General features: G+C 43.1%; 1 protein-coding gene across 2 annotated transcripts in view; it reads right to left on the bottom strand.

Moving 5' to 3' along the window:
- Positions 1-21,620, bottom strand: part of LOC106608436 (inorganic pyrophosphatase-like) — a 45,906-nt gene that overhangs the window by 5,074 nt on the left and 19,212 nt on the right. Inside the window, 4 exon segments of one of the 2 annotated variants that reach the window (NM_001314480.1) lie at positions 74-193; positions 1,122-1,175; positions 8,620-8,684; positions 9,505-9,665. In NM_001314480.1, coding sequence (NP_001301409.1) covers positions 74-193; positions 1,122-1,175; positions 8,620-8,684; positions 9,505-9,565 — 300 coding nt within the window. In that variant the 5' untranslated portion in view covers positions 9,566-9,665. 2 annotated transcript variants of the gene reach the window in all.

Below are 21,620 nucleotides of genomic sequence, written 5' to 3'. Positions count from 1 at the left end.
AAAGTCTTGTAAATGTACAGTCACAAGCCTGTACTTGCATTTCAGACCATGTGCAGTTTGGTGAATGTCTGACCTGAGGTATTGCTCCATAGTTCCAGATGTAGCCTTTGTGGGGGAAAACATTGGCGACGTAACGCAGGTTCCCCTTCTTCACATCCTGCTTGATCGGGTTCAGGGGGTCTTTGGTTGCAATCTGGAAGTAGAAAAACCAAACATTATTGAATTATCTTTTGTCTTATTTTGCTTGACTAGCCAGAGAATCTGGTTTCTCATGGTCTGAGAGTCTTTAGGTGCCTTTTGGCAAACTCCAAGCAGGCTGCCTTTTCCTGAGGAGTGGCTTCCGTCTGGTCACTCTACCATAAAGGCCTGATTGGTGGAGTGCTGCAGAGATGGTTGTCTCCCATCTCCACAGAGGAACTCTAGAGCTCTGTCAGAGTGACCATCGGGTTCTTAGTCACCTCCCTGACCAAGGCTCTTCTCCCCCGATTGCTCAGTTTGGCTGGGTAGCCAGCTCTAGGAAGTCTTGGTGGTTCCAAACTTCTTCAATTTAAGAATGATGGAGGCCACTGTGTTCTTGGGGACCTTCAATGCTGCAGAAATGTTTTGGTACCCTTCCCCAGATCTGTGCCTCGACACAATCCTGTCTCGGAGATCTACGGACAATTCCTTCGACCTCATGGCTTGGTTTTTGCTCTGACATGCACTGTCAACTGTGGGACCTTATATAGACAGGTGTGTGCCTTTCCAAATCATGTCCAATCAATTGAATTTACCACAGGTGGACTCTAATCAAATGGTAGAAAGATCTCAAGGATGATCAATGGAAACAGGATGCACTGGAGATCAATTTCGAGTCTCATAGCAAAGGGTCTGAATAGTTATGTAAATAAGGTATCTGTTTTTTCTTTTTAAATACATTTGCAAAAAATTCTAAAAACCTCTTTTCGCTTTGTCATTATGTGGTATTGTGTGTAGATTGATGAGGAAAAACATTTACTCAATATTAGAATAAGGCTGTAACATATCAAAATGTGGGAAAAGTGAAGGGGTCTGAATACTTTCCGAAGGCACTGTATGTATTGTTTTTAACTGGCTAATAAAATCAATCAAGGTGAACCTACCTCCATCTTTGCATTTGTCCATCTTGGTACTTCAACAACCATGTGGAAAATGTTCTGAAAGAGAAGAAAGCAATGACTCATACTTCACTAGTAGTAAACAAATGTGTTTGTTCGCTGTTGGTCAAACTCCCCACTTGTGCCATCAAAAACCTGCAACTCATCCAGAACCCTGCAGACCGCTTGGTGTTCAACCTTCAAGTTCTCCCATGTTCAACCTTCAAGTTCTCCCTCCTCCGCACACTCCACTGGCTTCCAGACAAAGTTTGTATCCACTACAACACCATGGTACTTGCCAACAGAGCTGCAAGAGGAACTGCCTCTTCCTACCTTCAGGCTATGCTCAAACCCTACACCCCACCCCGAGCACTACGTTCTGCAACCTCTGGCCTCTTTGCCCTCCCACCCCTACGGAAGGGCAGCTCCCGCTCAGCCCAGTCTAAGCTCTTCATTGTTCTGGCACCCTAATGTTGGAACCAGCTTCCCCTTGAAGCTAGGACAGCAGAGTCCCTGTTCCTGCCCCTGCCCTGAAAACATCTGAAACCCTACCTCTTCAAAGAGTATTTTAAATAACCCCCCCCCCCCCAAAAAAAATAACATTTTGTGAACTAACACTCACACTTTTTTCCCCCCCCTTAGTAGTTCTGGCTTTGCGGGTAGCTACTTTGAGAAAAAAATGTACTTAGTATGACTATGAAATGCGGTTGTCCCACCTAGCTAACTGTTTGTCACTCTGAAAAAGAGCATCTCCAAAGTGACTAAAATGTCAAATGTGCACACAAACTGAGCATTAACAACCATGGACATTTTTTTGTTGTTACATTTACTTTAGTGATCAAGCAGAAGCGCTTATCCAGAGCGACTTACAGTAGTGAGTGAATACATTTGCATACTTGTGTCCCAGTTTGTCACATATCATAATATCAATATACCCAGGAATAATGTATTTATGCCTATGGATATGTTGGAGGAAAGGAAAGGTCATCCAACTCTGATATATTACTCCAGAGAGATAAGACAATTATTAAAGAGTTCAGTGTTGGAGTGGTAAAGATCATTGCTTTGACAAACAGACTATGACCTTGCTAGCGGTACTCCTACTCTTCCACACGCATAGGGAACAAAAATGAATACATTACAAACAATTCCAACCAAGAATGCTATGGAGATACAACTCAATGACATCTTTAAAGGTGCAATATGCAGAAACCACTAGCATTTCCTGGTTGCTAAAATTCTAAGTGATAACGAATACAGTTGTTTGTGTCATCCGTTTCAGGAAAGTACTTGCGTAATTGTCCACCCAACTCACTCAGGTGCTTCGCTATATCACATTTGACATTGTCTGTAAGCTTGAGTTCATTTGCACACAAAAAAAGTCATACAATAATGTAAAGACCTGTGTGTTGTCCTTGTTAATGCAGACAGAGAAGAGCTCCAACTTCTTCATCATAGCCTCAATTTTGTCCCGCACATTGAATATTGTTGCGGAGAGTCCCTGTAATCCTCGATTCAGATCATTCAGGTGAGAAAAAACATCACCCAGATAGGCCAGTCGTGTGAGAAACTCGTCATCATGCAAGCGGTCAGACAAGTGAAAATGATGGTCAGTAAAGAAAACTTTAAGCTCGTCTCTCAATTCAAAAAAACGTGTCAATACTTTACCCCTTGATAACAAACGCACTTCTGTATGTTGTAAAAGCGTTACATGGTCGCTGCCCATATCATTGCATAGTGCAGAAAATACAGGAGAGTTCAGGGGCCTTGCTTTAACAACGTTAACCATTTCCACTGTAGTGTCCAAAATCTATTTCAAGCTGTCAGGCATTCCCTTGGCAGCAAGAGCCTCTCAGTGGATGCTGTAGTGTACCCAAGTGGCGTCGGGAGCAACTGCATTGTCTCAGTCATGGCTTTTGTGCCATCAGAACAGATACCAACATGAGCAGCAGCTACGTTTGGCTACATACGGACCGTTAGTGGAATTCCCGCAAGAGAGTAACGGTTAATGTGATTGGATGTTCATTATTTGACTAGGCTACCTGTATTTGACATTGTGTTGTTATTTCGCTGAACACTAGATGGCTTAATTTTATTTTTGGCAGTGAAACGAGGCAACTCAGGCCAGAAAAAAACCTCACCCAAATCTATAGCCCCGTTGGAAAATATAAATGGAATCACATTTTTATTTGGCGTGCCCAGTTTGGGAATACCTGGTTTAGAGAATCACTGTACCATCTAAACCGCTGTGAAATATATTTTCATTGTATTTTCAGCTGTTTGAAGCTGGTGGAGAAGGGGGTAGCTGCATCCCAATATGGCAATTGGTGTATGGGCGAGTGGGTGTGTCGAAAGGAAAGTAGTGGGTGTATCGAGACCACTCTGCTATAGGTTAGGCGGTTTTGATTGAGCTGTTGTTTTTTGTGGTGAATGACTTCAGGATTTTTGGTGTCGGCTCCAACTTCTGTAGGTAGAGTCGTAGGAGTCGACTCTTGCTTGACTCCCAAAACACACAGAAACGAATGCGCACACACCTACACACCATCTCATTATTGCAGTCCTACTAGGAAGACAACATTTGTGTTCAAGAGGACTGACATGAGCATGATGCTGCCCATTTGCCTATAAAAAGGCCTATTTTGTTTGAAAATATAAATACTATTTAAGCGATATCTTATGGAATGATATATACAGATTACCAAGATACAGTATAGCCCAGTGGTTCTAGGACCCCTGCCCTGAGAGTACTTGTCCTATCCACAGGGGGTACTTAGACTCATGAGACCATAGGCCTACTGGTAAAATGTACATGAGGGGGTACTTCAGGGGTACTCCGGGCAGAGCAAAATTCAGTTGGTGGTACAGTAACCAAAAGAAGTTGGGAACCACTGGTATAGCCTGTGCGCACGGTTCTGACCGTCTCTCTGCCTGCGCTGATCCAAACTCTCCCTCACCTGCTCCCCTTTCTGTTCGCTATGAAAAAATCTAGTATGTGTTTGGTTTCTGGTCTGTTACGTGTAGAATAGCTTAGCATACTCACTGATAGCCCCTACTTTAGTGAACTTGCGCAAGACCTTGCAATCCAAGAAATTGCAAAATACAGCGTTGCGATAGCCTATAGCCTACATTTTTTGATTACCAATGCACTGTTCTGAATGTCTGCCTGGTGGCCGACATGCCTGCCTATGCCTGGCTGTGCCCCTCCCATCCCTCTCTCCCCTCGCTAGTTCAGTCTTTCTTTGCTGTGAAAGATGAGTTAGTGTTCTCCAAGTAGACTACGGAAAATAGTTTTCTCCGTTGCAAAAAATACAGAATCTTAGGAGTCGAAGCTTGACACCCAGAAATAGGAGTCGACGGGCAAGGAGTCAGGGATTCAATACTTTTGGAGTTCTCCCCCCAGGCAACTACTATATATTGAACTATCGTACCACGAGAGTCAGGACTTCTGTTTTTAAGTCCGAGGATGAGTCGGAGTCATATTTCACTGTTAGTTTCACACATAATTGTATATTTTCTGTTATAAAACTGACAACTGTTTTAGTTATTACAATTATTGATGATGGGTGTACTGTTGTTTCATGCGTTGCATGTGTGTGCTTACTATGACTGTCACCATGATATTGGCTACTAGGTACTTGTTGAGTGGGAGCAAAGGGCAATGTGTCCCGGTGTTGTTACTGTATTATTGCTGTTCATGCCCTCCCCATTGAGTAGTTGACTATGTATGTATGTATGTATGTATGTATGCATGTATGTATGTATGTATGTATGTATGTATGCAATCAAGGTGACATCTAGATGGTTATCAATAGGGTTGAACATTTTGGGGAATATTCAGAGGTGGGAATTAACGGAAATATATGCAAATTAATACCATTTAAATGTAGATTTTTTTTTTAATTGGATATATTTAACATATCATATGGAGACAGAAACATAAACCTTTTACCTTATCATAAGTAGACATAACTGCAAATTATTAAATCCTTCCAATAGAAGTAAAAAAAAATATTTAGTTACGAATTGAACTTTAATTAAATGAGTTGACTCTTCACATGGGATGATTTCACTGAACAACAAAAGAAAGGGAATATTGAATGATCCCCAATGATCCATCGCATCTCCCAAAAATGTTTTCAACATACATCTTTAAAATGATAGTCTAGAAACTAAAGCTTTGGTTGAATTCCTCTCAGGCTTCCATGTCTTCTCCCTGGACCTTCTCAATGTCCACCTCTTGAACATCAGACTCTGAGGCCTCATCTTCACTATCACTTTCCAACCTTGTTGAGGATGGCTCATTGTGAGGCTCAAAAAGGCTCAAATTAGCCCAGATGGCCACCAATTTGTCAACCCTGCAGTTTCCTCTGCTTGGGGTGACAGTGAAGTGGTCAGGGCAGTACGGATTTATTCTGCAAGCAGAGTGAACATCAGACATGATGGCATTGTCTCCCTCAATCTGTGCAATGGCTACTGCTATAGGTTTCAGGCTGCTTACCACTCTCTCCCAAAATACATCATCCAGGAGGATCCTCTTGATGGGGCTGTCCATATCGGCAGACTGTGATATGGCTATTTCAACCCTTGTATTGGTCAGCCTGTTGCGTGCTTTGGTGTGTGTGTTCCCAAACAAGGACCATTTGCGCTCTGAGGCGGCTGATGGTTTGTGGGATTTGAAGGCAACAGATCCAAAGTCCCTTCCACCAGGTGGCTGATGAGATATCTTGGCACGACTGCAATATTGCATCTCCTTCCCAAAGCCCTTGCTTGGAAGTGTACTCCGCCAGACCGCCAAGAACCTTGCCCTCATCCAGGCCAAGGTGGCGAGACACTGTAGTGATGACACCATAAGCCTTGTTGATCTCTGCACCAGACAGGATGCTTTTGCCAGCATACTTGGGGTCCAACATGTACGCTGCGGCGTGTATGGGCTTCAGGCAGAAGTCTTCACGCTTTTTGATGCATTTCAGAACTGCAGGTTCCTCTGCTTGGAGCAACACTGAAGTGGGCAGGGCAGTACAGATTTCTTCTCTTACATCTGCAAGCAGAGTCTGAACATCAGACAGGATGCGCAATGGATACCACTATAGGTTTCAGGAGTTTCAGGCTACTTACCACTCTCTCCTGTCCATATTGACAGACTGTGATATGGCCATTTCTTGGAGACACTCCTTCCCCTCCAGGAGACTGTCAAACATGATGACAACACCACCCCAACGTGTGTTTCTGGGCAGCTTCAATGTGGTGCTCTTATTCTTCTCACTTTGCTTGGTGAGGTAGATTGCTGCTATAACTTGATGACCCTTCACATACCTAACCATTTCCTTGGCTCTCCTGTAGACTGTATCCATTATTTTCAGTGCCATGATGTCCTTCAGGAACAGATTCAATGCATGAGCAGCATAGCCAATGGATGTGATGTGAGGGTAGGACTCCCACTTTAGACCAAGCAGCCTTCATGTTCACAGCATTGTCTGTCACCAGTGCAAATACCTTCTGTGGTCCAAGGTCATTGATGACTGCCTTCAGCTCATCAGCAATGTAGAGACCGGTGTGTCTGTTGTCCCTTGTGTCTGTGCTCTTGTAGAATACTGGTTGAGGGGTGGAGATGATGTAGTTAATTATTCCTTGCCCACGAACATTCGACCATCCATCAGAGATGATTGCAATACAGTCTGCTTTCTCTATGATTTGCTTGACCTTCACTTGAACTCTGTTGAACTCTGCATCCAGCAAATGAGTAGATGAAGCATGTCTGGTTGGAGGGGTGTATGCTGGGCAAAGAACATTCAGAAATCTCTTCCAATACACATTGCCTGTGAGCATCAGAGGTGAACCAGTTGCATACACAGCTTGAGCAAGACATTCATCGGCATTTCTCTGACTACGTTCCTCCATTGAGTCAAAAAAACTTCTGATTCCAGGAAGACCATGAGCTGTTGCTATCGATAAGGTGTCTGATTCATAATTTTCACCTTGAATAGAAGTAGAGAGACTTGTCAGAGGTTGCTTGTTGTGAGCGCTGAGGGAACTTTATGCACTTGGCCAGATGATTCTGCATCTGTTGCATTCTTCACATATGATTTGGCACAGTATTTGCAAATGTACACAGCTTTTCCTTCTACATTAGCTGCAGTAAATGTCTCCACACATCAGATAGTGCCCGTGGCATTTTCCTGCAAAGATTATAATTTGTTTTGTAAAAAAACAAAACAAATACAATTCCATGTACAGATAAATAGTTAAGCAGTTAGATTAAACAACTCCTTTGTAAGATACATGTTTTAAAATGAAACATGTATGGAAAGTTAGCAGGCTCAAACAAGCTAAAACCCACATGGTAGCAAAAACTAACTAGCAGAAATTGTTAACAAGTTAGAAATTATTTAAACACACTTGCTGTAGGCTATTTACTAGTTAACAAAAAATCATGTATGCATTAAATATATTCGCCCCACACAGTATTGCAATCAAAACTTACCAGAAAGCATGTAGTCCTTGGATCAGACAGTGTAGTTGTGTGGACTCAATAGCATCTCATTAGTGTGCAAGACCTTGAGAATCAGCTGTACACATGATGAAGAATGCACTGTGCATGAAGAGGGTTGCAATTCCATTGAATTGGTGATAGTTTAACCAAAATATGCCAGAAGACCTAGAATTGCCTTATGTGTATCCAACAAAAAAGGTTCACTGTTATAAGCTAACCTTTTTTATGAATTTAAGCAAAATTCCCAGGCTTAACTTCCCATGGCAAATTTCCGGAAATATCCCGGAAAGTTTCCAACCCTTTGCAACCCTAGTTATCAATATTAGTTATTTATTGTGTAGTCTGCTATCCTACTTGAAATAAAATTCCACGTAGCTACCGCCGGCGACACAATAATAATAATGTTACTCAGTAGGAAGCACAACACCTCGCCGGCTTACTATCGACTCGTAGTGCAGCCCAATCAGCCACGCAAAACAGTCTTGAGTGGCAACAAATCTGCCCAAATAGCTGATTTGCTTTCATACATCTACTCCTTTAACCCGGACGACGCTGGGCCAATTGTGCGCCGCCCTATGGGACTCCCAATCACGGCCGGTTGTGATACAGCCTAGAATCAAAGCAGGGTCTGTAGTGATGCCTCTAGCACTGAGATGCAGTGCCTTAGACCTCTGCGCCACTTAATATGTTTGCTTGAGCTGATATACAAAACCGAAAGTAAAAGATGCAAAAATGAAACTTAAGAATGAGAAGCATAGAAATAGACAACATAAAAACAACATATACCACTTCTTAGATTTGCTTTCAATGAGAATAACATATCTACAACTCACATTTCTATGTCCATTTGGTCAGGTCACCCAAAAAGTTTAATATTGCAGATTTAACCATGAGTCAAAAGTTAGACTAAGTGGGTATCTTTCTATAAAAGAAGCAGTTGAATTGATATCCCATCTCCATTCAGTGTGTGTGTGATATGTAATGGGGCATTGTAGCAGGATAAAGGTGACATACCTGGCTCTCATCAGCATACATAGGTATGTCATGGAATGGGGAGACATACTTTCCATCAGCATTTTCTACAGAGAACAGACAACATACATCATGAGAATGGGAGAATATGAGTGACCTTTAAGTTTAGTGTGTGTAAATGTATGCAAGAAATCAACCACTAACACATGATATTCATGATGCAATTAACCCCCAGTGTAATGGTAATTAAGTGCGCAATCATAAGGCTGCACTGTATGCAACAAATATGAGACTGCTACATCACATTTGAACAATGATACATTCAGGCTAACACTGGTCACATGAGAAACACCTTTTGTTTGACAGGTCTTAAAGCCTAGTCTTGATCTTAGAAACTGAAACTGGGTGTAACCCACACGTACAGTGGCTAAAATATGATTTATCGACGTTACTGGTGTGGTATCCCAACAAGACGAACTAACTAATATTATCGAGGTTGCTGGTGTGGTATCCCAACAAGACTAGCTAACTAATATCAGAAATACCACAATGACAGGATAAATCTAACACACTAAAACAGCGGAATTAGATCTTGATACCGGTAAGTCAAATTCATGTCCAGCAAACCGGCAAAACTGGTCCATGCAATTGCTAGTTACTGTATGTCTGCTCAACTCAAATGGGGAGCAAAGGTCAAAGCGCTGATACATGCATATACTCAACGATCCTAACTAGGTGCAAATACCTGTGAAATCTACACTTGAACTTGACATTAGGAGTATAAAACCAATGAATAAGTGGGAGGTGGGGCCCGATCCCACTAGTAAGCCGACAAATCCCCAATGGAGCGAACCTTGCAGTATTATAGACACATATTAACTAAGCTAGCTTAAGCTATATTTCCATTAAAAAGTGGATAACACTTACTGAAAAACAAACGATAGCTCAATGTATTGGGGTTTCCCCTCTCTTCGACTGTGAAGCTCATGTTTAGTCTGTGTTGGGTTCTTGCCGATGATATAGTGATGGCTAGTGCACTGGAACTGTATTGCACATGCGCATTTCTAGACAGAAAGCTTAGAAAGTGTGCTGCAACTGCGCATAATGAATAATCATAAACGCATGATGGCGAGTTCATGGCCTCTCAAAATTCAGAACCTCCGAGTTAAAATAAAACTAGTTATTTGCTTTGAGCTTTCTATTAGTTGATTCTGATACCTTTCAAGTGGGAAACGTGGGTATTATCGTTCTACAACGAGTTTCCCATTCAGAAACGTCTGCGTTTCCTATTTTTGACTAGGACATCTGAGTTGCCTAGTAAAGCAGCATCACAAACAAAATGTTATGCTGTGTTCTTAACCAAGTGGGAGGGTGGTATTTACCACATACGTCTGAAAAATCCACTTAAATGACCCTCCAACTGGTAATTACTAGTGGGGAAATCGTCTATCATCCCTGATGCTGCGTTCAAGACAACTCGGGAGTCGGAAACTCTGAGATTTATGACTGGAATCTCGTTGAAGAAAGATGAGGTCCGGTTTTACCATTTGGAAAGTATCAATGAACCAATAGGAAGCTCTACACAAAAAAAAACATATGCAAACTTTAACTGAGGTTCCGAGCCCTATGGGACTCGGAACTCCCAATCACGGGAGCCTGGAATTGAACCAGGATGTCTGTAGTGACACCTCAAGCACTGAGATGCAGTGCCTTACACCGCTGAGCCACTCGGGAGCCCCTATGTCTGACTTCAATGCGTTCAAGACAACTGGGAACTCGGGAAAAATATTTTTGAACGGTCATCCAACTCAGAATTCCAAGTCAGAAACTCAAGCATCTTTCTAGAACTCGAGTTCCAGGTTATCTTGAAAGCCCCACAACTTCTCCCACATGTTGACCGCTGACATCATCTTCTAATGAAATTAATAAAATATTTTATTTTATTTGTCCCATGCTTCGTAAATAACAGGTGTAGACTAACAGTTAAATGTTTAGTTATGGGTCCTTCCCAATAATGCAGAGAGAAAAATATAGAATAACAATTAAACGAGGAATACATACACAATGAGTAACGATAACACAGAGTTTCTAAACCCAGAGGTGCAACATCGCAAGACTTCCGGAAATGCTTGCGAAGCAGACCAAACAGACCAGGCCAGGATCAAATCCAATCGAATTTTATTGGCCACATACACATGGTTAAAATCAAATCAAATCCAAAAATAAATCGTCACTTGCGCCGAATACAACAGGTGTAGACCTTACAGTGAAATGCTTACTTACAAGCCCCTAACCAACAATGCAGTTTAAAAATACAAATAAGAATAAGAAATTAAATAAATGAAAGAAACAAGTAGTTAAAGAGCAGCAGTAAAATAAAAATAGCAAAACTAAATGCAGGGGGTACCGGTACATAGTCAATGTGCGGGGGCACCGGTTAGTTGAGGTAATTGAGGTAATATGTACATGTAGGTAGAATTATTAAAGTGACTATGCATAGATAATAACAGAGAGTAGCAGCGGAGTAAAAGGGGAGGGGGCAATGCAAATAGTCTGGGTAGCCATTTGATTAGATGTTCAGAAGTCTTATGGCTTGGGGGTAGAAGCTGTTTAGAAGCCTCTTAGACTTGGCGCTCCGGTACCGCTTGCCGTGCGGTAGCAGAGAGAAGAGTCTATGACTAGGGTGGCTGGAGTCTTTGACAATTTTTCGGGCCTTCCTCTGACACCACCTGGTATAGAGGTCCTGGATGTCAGGAAGCTTGGCTCCAGTGATGTACTGGGCCGTACACACTACCCTCTGTAGTGCCTTGTGGTCGGAGGCCGAGCAGTTGCCATACCAGGCAGTGATGCAACAAGTAAGGATGCTCTCAATGGTGCAGCTTTAGAACCTTTTGAGGATCTGAGGACCCATGCCAAATCTTTTCAATCTCCTGAGGGGCAATAGGTTTTGTTGTGCCCTCTTCACAACTGTCTTGGTGTGCTTAGACCATATTAGTTTGTTGGTGATGTGGACACCAAGGAACTGGAAGCTCTCAACCTGCTCCACTACACTACGCCGATGAGAATGGGGGCATGCTTGGTCCTCCTTTTCCTGTAGTCAACAATCATCTCCTTTGTCTTGATCACATTGAGGGAGAGGTTGTTGTCCTGGCACCACATGGCCAGCTCTCTGACCTCCTCCCTATAGACTGTCTCTTCATTGTCGGTGATCAGGCCTACCACTGTTGTGTCATCTGCAAACTTAATGACGGCGTGCCTGGCCGTGCAGTCATGGGTGAACAGGGAGTAAGGAGGGGACTGAGCACGCACCCCTGAGGGGCCCCTGTGTTGAGGATCAGCGTGACGGATGTGTTGTTACCTACCCTCACCACCTGGGGGCGGCCCATTAGGAAGTCCAGGATCCAGTTGCAGAGGGAGGTGTTTAGGCTCAGGGTGTTTAGCTTATTGATGAACTTTAGCGCACTATGGTTTGAACGCTGAAGTGTAGTCAATGAATAGCATTCTCACGTAGGTGTTCCTTTTGTCCAGGTGGGAAAGGGCAGTGTGGAGTGCAATGGAGATTGCATCATCTGTGCATCTGTTAGGGTGGTATGCAAGTTGGAGTGGGTCTAGGGTTTCTGGGATAATGGTGTTGACATGAGCCATGACCAGCCTTTCAAAGCATTTCATGGCTACAGATGTGAGTGCTACGAGTCGGTAGTCATATAGGCAGGTTACCTTAGTGTTCTTGGGCACAGGGACTATGGTGATCTGCTTGAAACATGTTGGTATTACAGACTCAGACAGGGAGAGGTTGAAAATGTCAGTGAAGACACTTACCAGTTGGTCAGCGCATGCTCGGAGTACACATCCCGGTAATCCATCTGGCCCTGTGGCCTTGTGAATGTTGACCTGTTTAAAAGGTCTTACTCACATCTACGGAGAGCGTGATCACACAGTCTTCCAGAACAGCTGATGCTCTTATGCATGTTTCAGTGTTACTTGCCTCGAAGCGAGCATCGAAGTAATTTAGCTCGTCTGGTAGACTTGTGTCACCGGGCAGCTCGCGGCTGTGCTTCCCTTTGTAGTCTGTAAGAGTTTGCAAGCCCTGCCACATCCGACGAGAGTCGGAGCCAGTGTAGTACGAGTCGATCTTAGTCCTGTATTGACACTTTGCCTGTTTGATGCTTTGTCGCAGGGCATAGCGGGATTTCTTACAAGCTTCCGGATTTGAGTCCCGCTCCTTGAAAGCGGCAGCTCTACCTTTTAGCTCAGTGAGAATGTAATCCATGGCTTCTGGTTTGGGTATGTACGTACAGTCACTGTGGGGACGACGTCTTCGATGCACTTATTGATGAAGCCAGTGACTTATATGGTGTACTCCTCAATGCCATCGGAAGAATCCCAGAACATATTCCAGTCTGTGCTAGCAAAACAGTCCTGTAGTTTAGCATCTCCTTCATCTGACCACTTTTTTATAGACCGAGTCACTGGTGCTTCCTGCTTTAATTTTTGCTTGTAAACAGGAATCAGGAGGATATAATTATAATCAGATTTGCCAAATGGAGGGCGAGCTTTGTACGTGTCTCTGTGTGTGGAGAGGTCTAGAGGTCTAGGGTGGTCTAGAGTTTTTCCCCTCTGGTTGCACATTTAACATGCTGATAGAAATTTGGTAAAACAGATTTAAGTTTCCCTGCATTAAAGTCCCCGGCCCCTAGGAGCGCCGCCTCTGGATGAACGTTTTCCTGTTTGCTTACGGTGGAATGAGTGCGGTCTTAGTGCCAGCATCAGTTTGTGGTGGTATGTAGACAGCTATGAAAAATACAGATGAAAACTCTCTAGGTAGATAGTGTGGTCTACAGCTTATCATGAGATACTCTACCTCAGGTGAGCAAAACCTTGAGACTTCCTTAGATTTTGTGCACCAGGAAGGTCAATGACGACCAGCCAACAGCGCTGTAGAGATCACAATGATGTGTTAGATGTTTCTGATTTGTAATGAACCTGAGGGATGCATGATACACTGAATCAAGTGCTCTCAGGGTAGTGGGTGAGGCCTGCATATATATAACATCACTAAAATCGAAAACCGTATCAGCTCCTTCCTGGCCTCAAAAGAAAAACAAGCCTTATGCCGGTAATAAAATCCTATTTTCAGCTTGAACTTCCTTATCAAGTTCTCTACATGCACAGTGAAGCTCAGCTTATCATCAACCCACACACCCAAATATTTGTACACTTTAACTTGCTCTATAGTATGTCCAGCCAATATAGCAATGACATGATTTGTAACATGCCTGGCATTTGAAAATACCATGCATTTTGTTTTACCTGAATTTAGAATCAGCTTTAAGTCATACAGATTCTGTTGTATGATGTTAAATGCTCTTTGGGCATTTTCACAAGCTAAAGACTACTACCACTTGAATAAAGAACAGTATGATGTGCATTAAAATGAACATCCGCTGTTTCAATAATATCCCCAATGTTGTTGATATACAAAATGAACAACAGTGGACCCAAAATAGAACCTTGCGGAACACCTGAGCACCCCTCTATGGACTCAGATTTACATTACACATTGTGTATGATTTCATAGGTAATTTATAAACCAATCTAGAGCATGACCAGTAATTCCACAACATTTTAACCTTTGCACTAACGCAGCATGGTCCACGGTGTCAAAAGCCTTCGACAAATCAATAAAAACAGACACACAATGTAACTTCTTATCAAGAGCACAGTGGATGTCATTTAAAACCTTCAATGTTGCTGAAATAGTGCTGTGGCTAGACTTAAAACCTGATTGCATTCCATTTAAGATGTTGTTTACTTGGAAGTAGACCTATAGCTGCCTACTAACTAAGGACTCCAGTACCTTTGACAGTACAGACAATTTTGATATGGGTCGATAGTTGTCAAGTAGCGAAGGATCTCCACCTTTCAGGAGAGGCAGTACAAAAGCAGATTCCCATAACTTGGGTATTTCCTTAACATCAAGCATGATTTTAAAAATACATGTTAAGGGGGGAGCAATGATGTCTGCAGCTAGGTGTAGGAGGCGGGGGTCTAGTTCATCAGGGCCAGGGGATTTTTGTTAATCCATTTCTTTCAGGGCTTTACACACTTCTGAAACAGAGAAAGATGAGAAGGAGAACCTGGTGAAGGAGTGCACAGGGGTGTCAGGTAAATTCATAGGGGGCTCAATTATACCTTTGACCTTTTCAAATAAACTGCCTGCATCTAAAAAATGCTGTTTCAAGGCTTTCAGAATGGAGGTTCTCTCAGTTACAATCTGTGCATCGACCAACAATTGTTTGGGAAGCTGTGTATCTTTTTTGCACTCCAAACCCTTCACTACTTGCCAAAACTTGGATGGATTATTTACATTTTGTGAAGTAGATTTCAGGTAGTGGTCTGCTTTCAATTTACGGATCATAGCCACACCCATATTTCAAAGATGTTTAAAAGCCTTCCAATCATCTGCCAAACCAGTCCCTCTTGCTTTAGCCCACATAGCATTTCATTCCCTTATGATTTTTGTAAGTTCCTTAGTAAACCAAGGGTTCTCTATGCCCTTATCCTGCATTTTTTTAAAGGGGCATGCCTATAGCATACATCCTGGAATGCGTTGTGGAAGTAAGAAAAGGCTAGTTCAACATCAGGGATTAATTCCATTCTATTCCATTCAATGCTAGATACATCATATAAAAAACCTTGAATATCAAACCGCATCCAGTTTCTTTTCGTAATAACACGTGGAGATTTCTTAGGAATTTTACCATCTCTCACACAGGCAATAGCACAGTGATCACTTATGTCATTTGCAAAAATACCAGAAGCATTAAAACGATGAGGAGTATTGGTTAAGATCAAATCAATCAAAGAGGATTTCAGAGGATATTTTATATTCAACCTAGTTACACTGTTGACAATCTGAGTGAGATTGTAGGTATTGCACAGAATTTTGAGTTGATCAGAGCTAGATGTTAGCCAGTCCTGATTCAGATCACCCATCAGGACAAACTCAGAATTGACATTCTGTGAGAACAATTTGAAAATACAATCCAGAGAGTCAACAGTAGCAGATGGAGGTCTATCACAACAAGATACAACAATATTTAAAGATAAGCCAAGGTTTAGGTTCAAAGACAGATATTCAAATTGCTTAGGTTTAGTAACAGAAGTCAGAACGACCACCGAGAACTTGTCTTTTACATATACGTACAGCAACACCACCACCCTTAGATTTACGATCTGTACGAAACACATTGTAACCATTTATGCCAATATTTTTGTCAGTAATAGATTTTTTAAGCCAGGTTTCAGAAAGCATAAATACATCAGGGTCGGCAGTTTTTATCCATATATTCACAAAATCAAGCTTCGGCAGAAGACTTCTTACTTCTTATGCAAAGACTTCAGGCCACTCTGACTACTTAATTCGGCAGGGGTAAGAATGTCAGGACCTGGATTAGACTGGACATTTCCAGACAATAGAAGCAGCACGATAATGGCAAGTCTTGATCGAGGGTTACAACATTTGGATTTACAGACAGCACTTGAACAAGAATCCATAGTCACCAGAGTCTTTTACGCCACATATTTCAGGAGATGTGTGAAGTCCAGAGACATGGTTAAGTACCAAGGGAACAGTCCTGACATGTGAGCGCAAGAGTCCGATTTCTCCCATATTGTTCGGGAGAAATGTGCATAGTTCTCATGTGCATTTCAGGAGCAAGCGTGGGGTTTCTCACAATACTTAAGGGAGAAACAATCATATATTTCCTCATTCACAGTGCAACGGGCTCTAAAAGTATCGCCAACATTGTAAAAGCCAAGGGTAGACACCAGCGAAATGAACAACAGCATCATGTTTGTTAAATGCCCTAAAGGTCACTAATCAAATAGTTAAACCGCTGATCAATAAAAAGTCAGCGATGTATGAGTATGATGTAGGTGAAGAAAGGTCCGGGGTGAGAGAGAGAAAGTGGCGAGGGCACCTGTACAAGAATGGGAGAGACAGACCAGGACAGGCAGGGAGCAGGCAGGCAGACAGGCAGAGAGATCAGTTCTCTGGCCAACAGCACACATGGATCGCACTGTATCAACGACAACAAATAGCCTCCATCATGGAGGTGCCAGCGAATGCAGCTGCAGCAGAGATCTGCAAACTCGCAGACGATGACCACGCAGTGGCCCGTCCGGTATCAGCCTACTCAGTGACATCCACGGTCCCAGCCACAAAACCCTGCAGCTTGATAGTCAGCTAGCTAGCAGCTAGTTATTGTGCTGACGTTGATTCCAGAGGCAGCTTGGAACTCGGCACACGAGAGGAATTAATGTCGTCGTTCAACCACAACTCCGTGAAGCATAAGATATTACAGTTTTTAATGTCCCGTTGGTAGTTTAATCTTCCTCGTAGGTCATAGAATTTATTTTCCAATGATTGCAACTTAGCTAGTAGAACAGAAGGCAGTGGGGGTTTATTCGATCGCCTACGAATTCTCAGAAGGCAACCCGACCTCCGTCCTCTTTTTCTCCGTCTTCTCTTTGCGCAAATGACAGGGATTTGGGCCTGTTCCCGTGACGCAGGTTGTCCTTCACGTCGGGCTCGTCGGACTCGTTAAAGGAAAAAAATATTCTGCCAGTTCGTGGTGACTAATTACTGTTCTGATGTCCAGAAGTGATTTTCTGTCATAAGAGACGGTAGCAGAAACATAATGTACAGAATTATTTGTTATTTTTTTTAAATAACGCAAAAAACCGAACAAAAAAACACAGTTGGTTAGGAGCACATAAAACGTCAGCCATCTTCTCCAGTGCCTTGATACATGGTTAGCAGATGTTAATACGAGTGTAGCGAAATGCTTGTGCTTCTAGTTCCGACAGTGCAGTAATATCTAACAAGTAATCTAACAATTCCACAACAACTACCTAATACACACGAATCTAAGTAAAGAGGTGGAATAAGAATATATACATTTAAATATATGGATGAGCGATGACCGAGTGGAATAGGCAAGATGCAATAGATGGTATAAAAATACAGTATATACATATGGGATGAGTAATGCAAGATATGTAAACATTATTAAAGTGGCATTATTAAAGTGACTGGTGATCTATTTATTAAAGTGGCCAATTTATTTCAAGTATGTATGTAGGCAGCCTCTCTATGTTAGTGACGGCTGTTTAACAGTCTGATGGCCTTGAGATAGAAGCTATTTTTCAGTTTCTCGGTCCCAGCTTTGATGCACCTGTACTGACCTCACCTTCTGGATGATAGTGGGGTGAACAGGCAGTGGCTCGGGTGGTAAAAAATGGTGAGGGTTTTAGATGACACACCAAATTTCTTCAGCCTCCTGAGGTTGAAGAGGTGCTGATGTGCCTTCTTCACCATACTTTCTATGGGGGTGGACCATTTCAGTTTGTCCGTGATGTGTACGCCAAGGAACTTAAAACTTTCCCCCTTCTCCACTGCTGTCCCGTCAATGTGGATAGGGGTGTGCTCCCTCTGGTGTTTTCTGAAGTCCACGATCATCTCCTTTGTTTTGTTGACGTTGAGTGAGAGGTTGTTTTCCTGACACCACACTCCGAGTGCCCTCACTTCCTCCTTATAGGCTGTCTCGTCGTTGTTGGTGATCAAGCCCACTACTGTTGTGTCATCTGCAAACTTGCTGATTGAGTTGGAGGCATGCATGGCCACGCAGTCAGGGGTGAGCAGGGAGTACAGGAGGGGGCTGAGCACCCACCCTTGTGGGGCCCAGGTGTTGAGGATCAGTGAAGTGGAGATGGGCCGCCCCAAGTGGAGATGTTGTTACCTACCTTCACCACCTGGGGGCGGCCCATCAGGAAGTCCAGGACCCAATCGCACAGGGCGGGGTTGAGACCCAGGGCCTCAAGCTTAATGATGAGCTTGGAGGGTACTATGGAGTTGAATGCTGAGCTGTAGCCAATGAACAGCATTCTTACATAGGTATATCTCTTGTCCAGATGGATAAGGCAGTGTGCAGTGTGATGGCGATTGCATCGTCTGTGGACCTATTGGGGTGGTATGCAAATTTAAGTGGGTCAAGGGTGGCAGGCAAGGTGGAGGTGATATGATCCTTGACTAGTCTCTCAAAGCACTTCATGATGACAGAAGTGAGTGCTATGGGGTGATCGTCATTTAGTTCAGTTACCTTTGCGTTCTTGGGTACAGGAAGAATGGTGGCCATCTTGAACCATGTGGGGACAGCAGAATGGGATAGGGAGAGATTGAATATGTCCGTAATATGTCCTTAATCACACCAGCCAGCTGGTCTGCGCATGCTCTGAGGATGCGGCTAGGGATGCCGTCTGGGCCAGCAGCCTTGCGAGGGTTAACTCGTTTAAATATCTTACTCACGTCGGCCACGGAGAAGGAGGGAGCTGGAAGCAAGACGTCGGTGACCGTGACATGGCTGATTTTCTTTTTGTAGTCCGTGATTGCCTGTAGACCCTGCCACATACTTCTCGTGTCTGAGCTGTTGAATTGTGACTCCACTTTGTCCCTATACCGATTTGGGGTTTAAGAAGTCAATGAGAGAAGTGAAAAATTCTTCCTTAGTTGTTATTTTTCTCTTCAGTAATTTAACACAATATCTTCATGAAAATGACAAACTGACATGTTTGAATTTTCTTCAAAAACAACTTTATATGGAAGGATTGCCTTTGATTTGACGGCCTGCGTATGAGCAGATCAACGCAGGCAACCATTAGACCTGATGAAGTGTTTCTGCACGTGAGCTTAGCTTGCCAACTTCACCATTACATCCCCTACAAGCGTGATTGTTGTTGGAGAAGCAGTTTCTGCCTATCTTCATATTGTATGGTTTTTGATGATAGCTTGGCTATATATACGTGTACCGAGTCGATGTACAGGGTACGAGGTAATTGAGGTAAATATGAACATATAGGTAAGGGTAAAATGACTAGGCAACAGGATAGATACTAAACAGTTATGGCAGCGTTTTATTTTAATTTTATTTCACCTTTATTTAACCAGGTAGGCTAGTTGAGAACAAGTTCTCATTTGCAACTGCGACCTGGCCAAGACAAAGCAAAGCAGTTTGACACATACAACAACACAGAGTTACACATGGAATAAACAAACATACAATCAATACAGTAGAAAAATCTATATACAGCATGTGCAAATGAGATAGGATAAGAGAGGTAAGGCAATAAATAGACCATGGTGGTGAAGTAATTACAATATACCAATTAAACACTGGAATGGTAGAAGGTGCAGAAGATGAATGTGCAAGTAGAAATACTGTGGCGCAAAGAAGCAAGATAAATAAATAAATACAGTATGGGGATGAGGTTGCTGGATGGGCTATTTACAGATGAGCTATGTACAGGTGTAGTGATCTGTGAGCTGCTCTGACAGCTGGTGCTTAAAACTAGTGAGAGAGGTAAGAGTCTCCAGCTCCAGCAGAGAACTGGAAGGAGAGGCGGCCGAAGGAAGAATTGGCTTTGGGGGTGACCAGTGAGATATACCTGCTGGAGCGCGTGCTACGGGTGGGTGCTGCTATGGTGACCAGTGAGCTGAGATAAGGCGGGGCATTACCTAGCATAGACTTGTAGATGACTTGGAGCGACATCATTGATGTATACAGAGAAGAGAGTCGGCCCGAGAATTGAACCCTGTGGCACCCCCATAGAGACTGCCAGAGGTCCGGACAACAGGCACTCCGATTTGACATACTGAACTCTATCAGAGAAGTAGTTGGTGAACCAGGCGAGGCAATCATTTGAGAAACCAAGGCTGTTGAGTCTGCCAATATGAATGTAGTGATTGACAGAGTTGAAAGCCTTGGCCAGGTTGATGAATACGGCTGCACAGTAATGTTTCTTATCGATGGCGGTTATGACCCATGACCAGCTCGGAAACCAGATTACATAGCGGAGAAGGTACGGTGGGATTCGAAATGGTCGGTAATCGGTTAGTTAACTTGGCTTTCGAAGACCTTAGAAAGGCAGGGTAGAATAGATATAGGTCTGTAGCAGTTTGGGTCTAGAGTGTCTCCCCCTTTGAAGAGGGGGATGACCGCGGCAGCTTTCCAATCTTTGGAATCTCAGACGATACGAAAGAGAGGTTAAACAGGCTAATAATAGGGGTTGCAACAATTTCGGCAGATAATTTTGTGTATGTGATAAATCTAAATAATTAATGCAAAGAGGCTCAATGCAGATAATCCGTGTAGCTCTTTGGTTAACTATTTAGTATTCTTATGGCTTGTGGGTAGAAGTTCAGGGTCGGGTCCTATTGGTTCCAGACTTGGTGAATCGGTACTGCTTGCTGTGCGATATCAGAGAGAACAGTCTCTGACTTGGGTGGCTGGAGTCTTTCAACATTTTTAGGGCCTTCCTCTGACACCGCCTGGTATAGAGGTCCTGGATGGCAGGGAGCTCGGCCCCAGTGATGTACTGGCCCGTACGCTCTACACTCTGTAGCGCCTTGCGGTCAAATGCTAAGCAGTTGCCAAACCAAGCGGTGATGCAGCCAGTGAAGATGCTCTCTATGGTCCAGCTTTAGAACTTTTTGAGGATCTGAGGGTCCATGCCAAATCTTTTCAGCCTCCTGAGGGGAAGAGGTGTTGTCTTGCCTTCTTTACGACTGTGTTGGTGTGTGTGGACCATGTTCATTTCTTAGTGATGTAGACCCCGAGGAACTTGAAGCTCTTGACCCGCTCCACTACAGCGGGTGGAGACCTCGATAACAGCATTTCCGGAAGTTAAATGTAACAACAAAACATTATTTATAAAAATATCTATATTTAATTATTATTGTGTATGTACTGATACTGCAGTTCATTTGTAAGAGTTTATCAATGAGTATGTTTACATGCACAGTAATAATTAGACATTAAACTGATTTTGAAAGTAGGCATTTTATTCAATAGTAATGTAAACACCATACTCTGTTTTTCTTAATCGGCGTAAAATCGAAATTGAGGTAAGCATAAAACACCTGCCTGGTTTTCTGATCTATTAGGACATGCGTTCCAGCGGTGCATGTGCTAGCACCAACCGAG

This window comes from Salmo salar, chromosome ssa01 (genome assembly GCF_905237065.1).
Source record: "Salmo salar chromosome ssa01, Ssal_v3.1, whole genome shotgun sequence".
In the NCBI taxonomy this organism is placed as follows: Eukaryota; Metazoa; Chordata; class Actinopteri; order Salmoniformes; family Salmonidae; genus Salmo; species Salmo salar.
The sequence above is the reverse complement of the archived record's forward strand: the minus strand, read 5'-3'. Positions and strand labels throughout refer to the sequence as shown.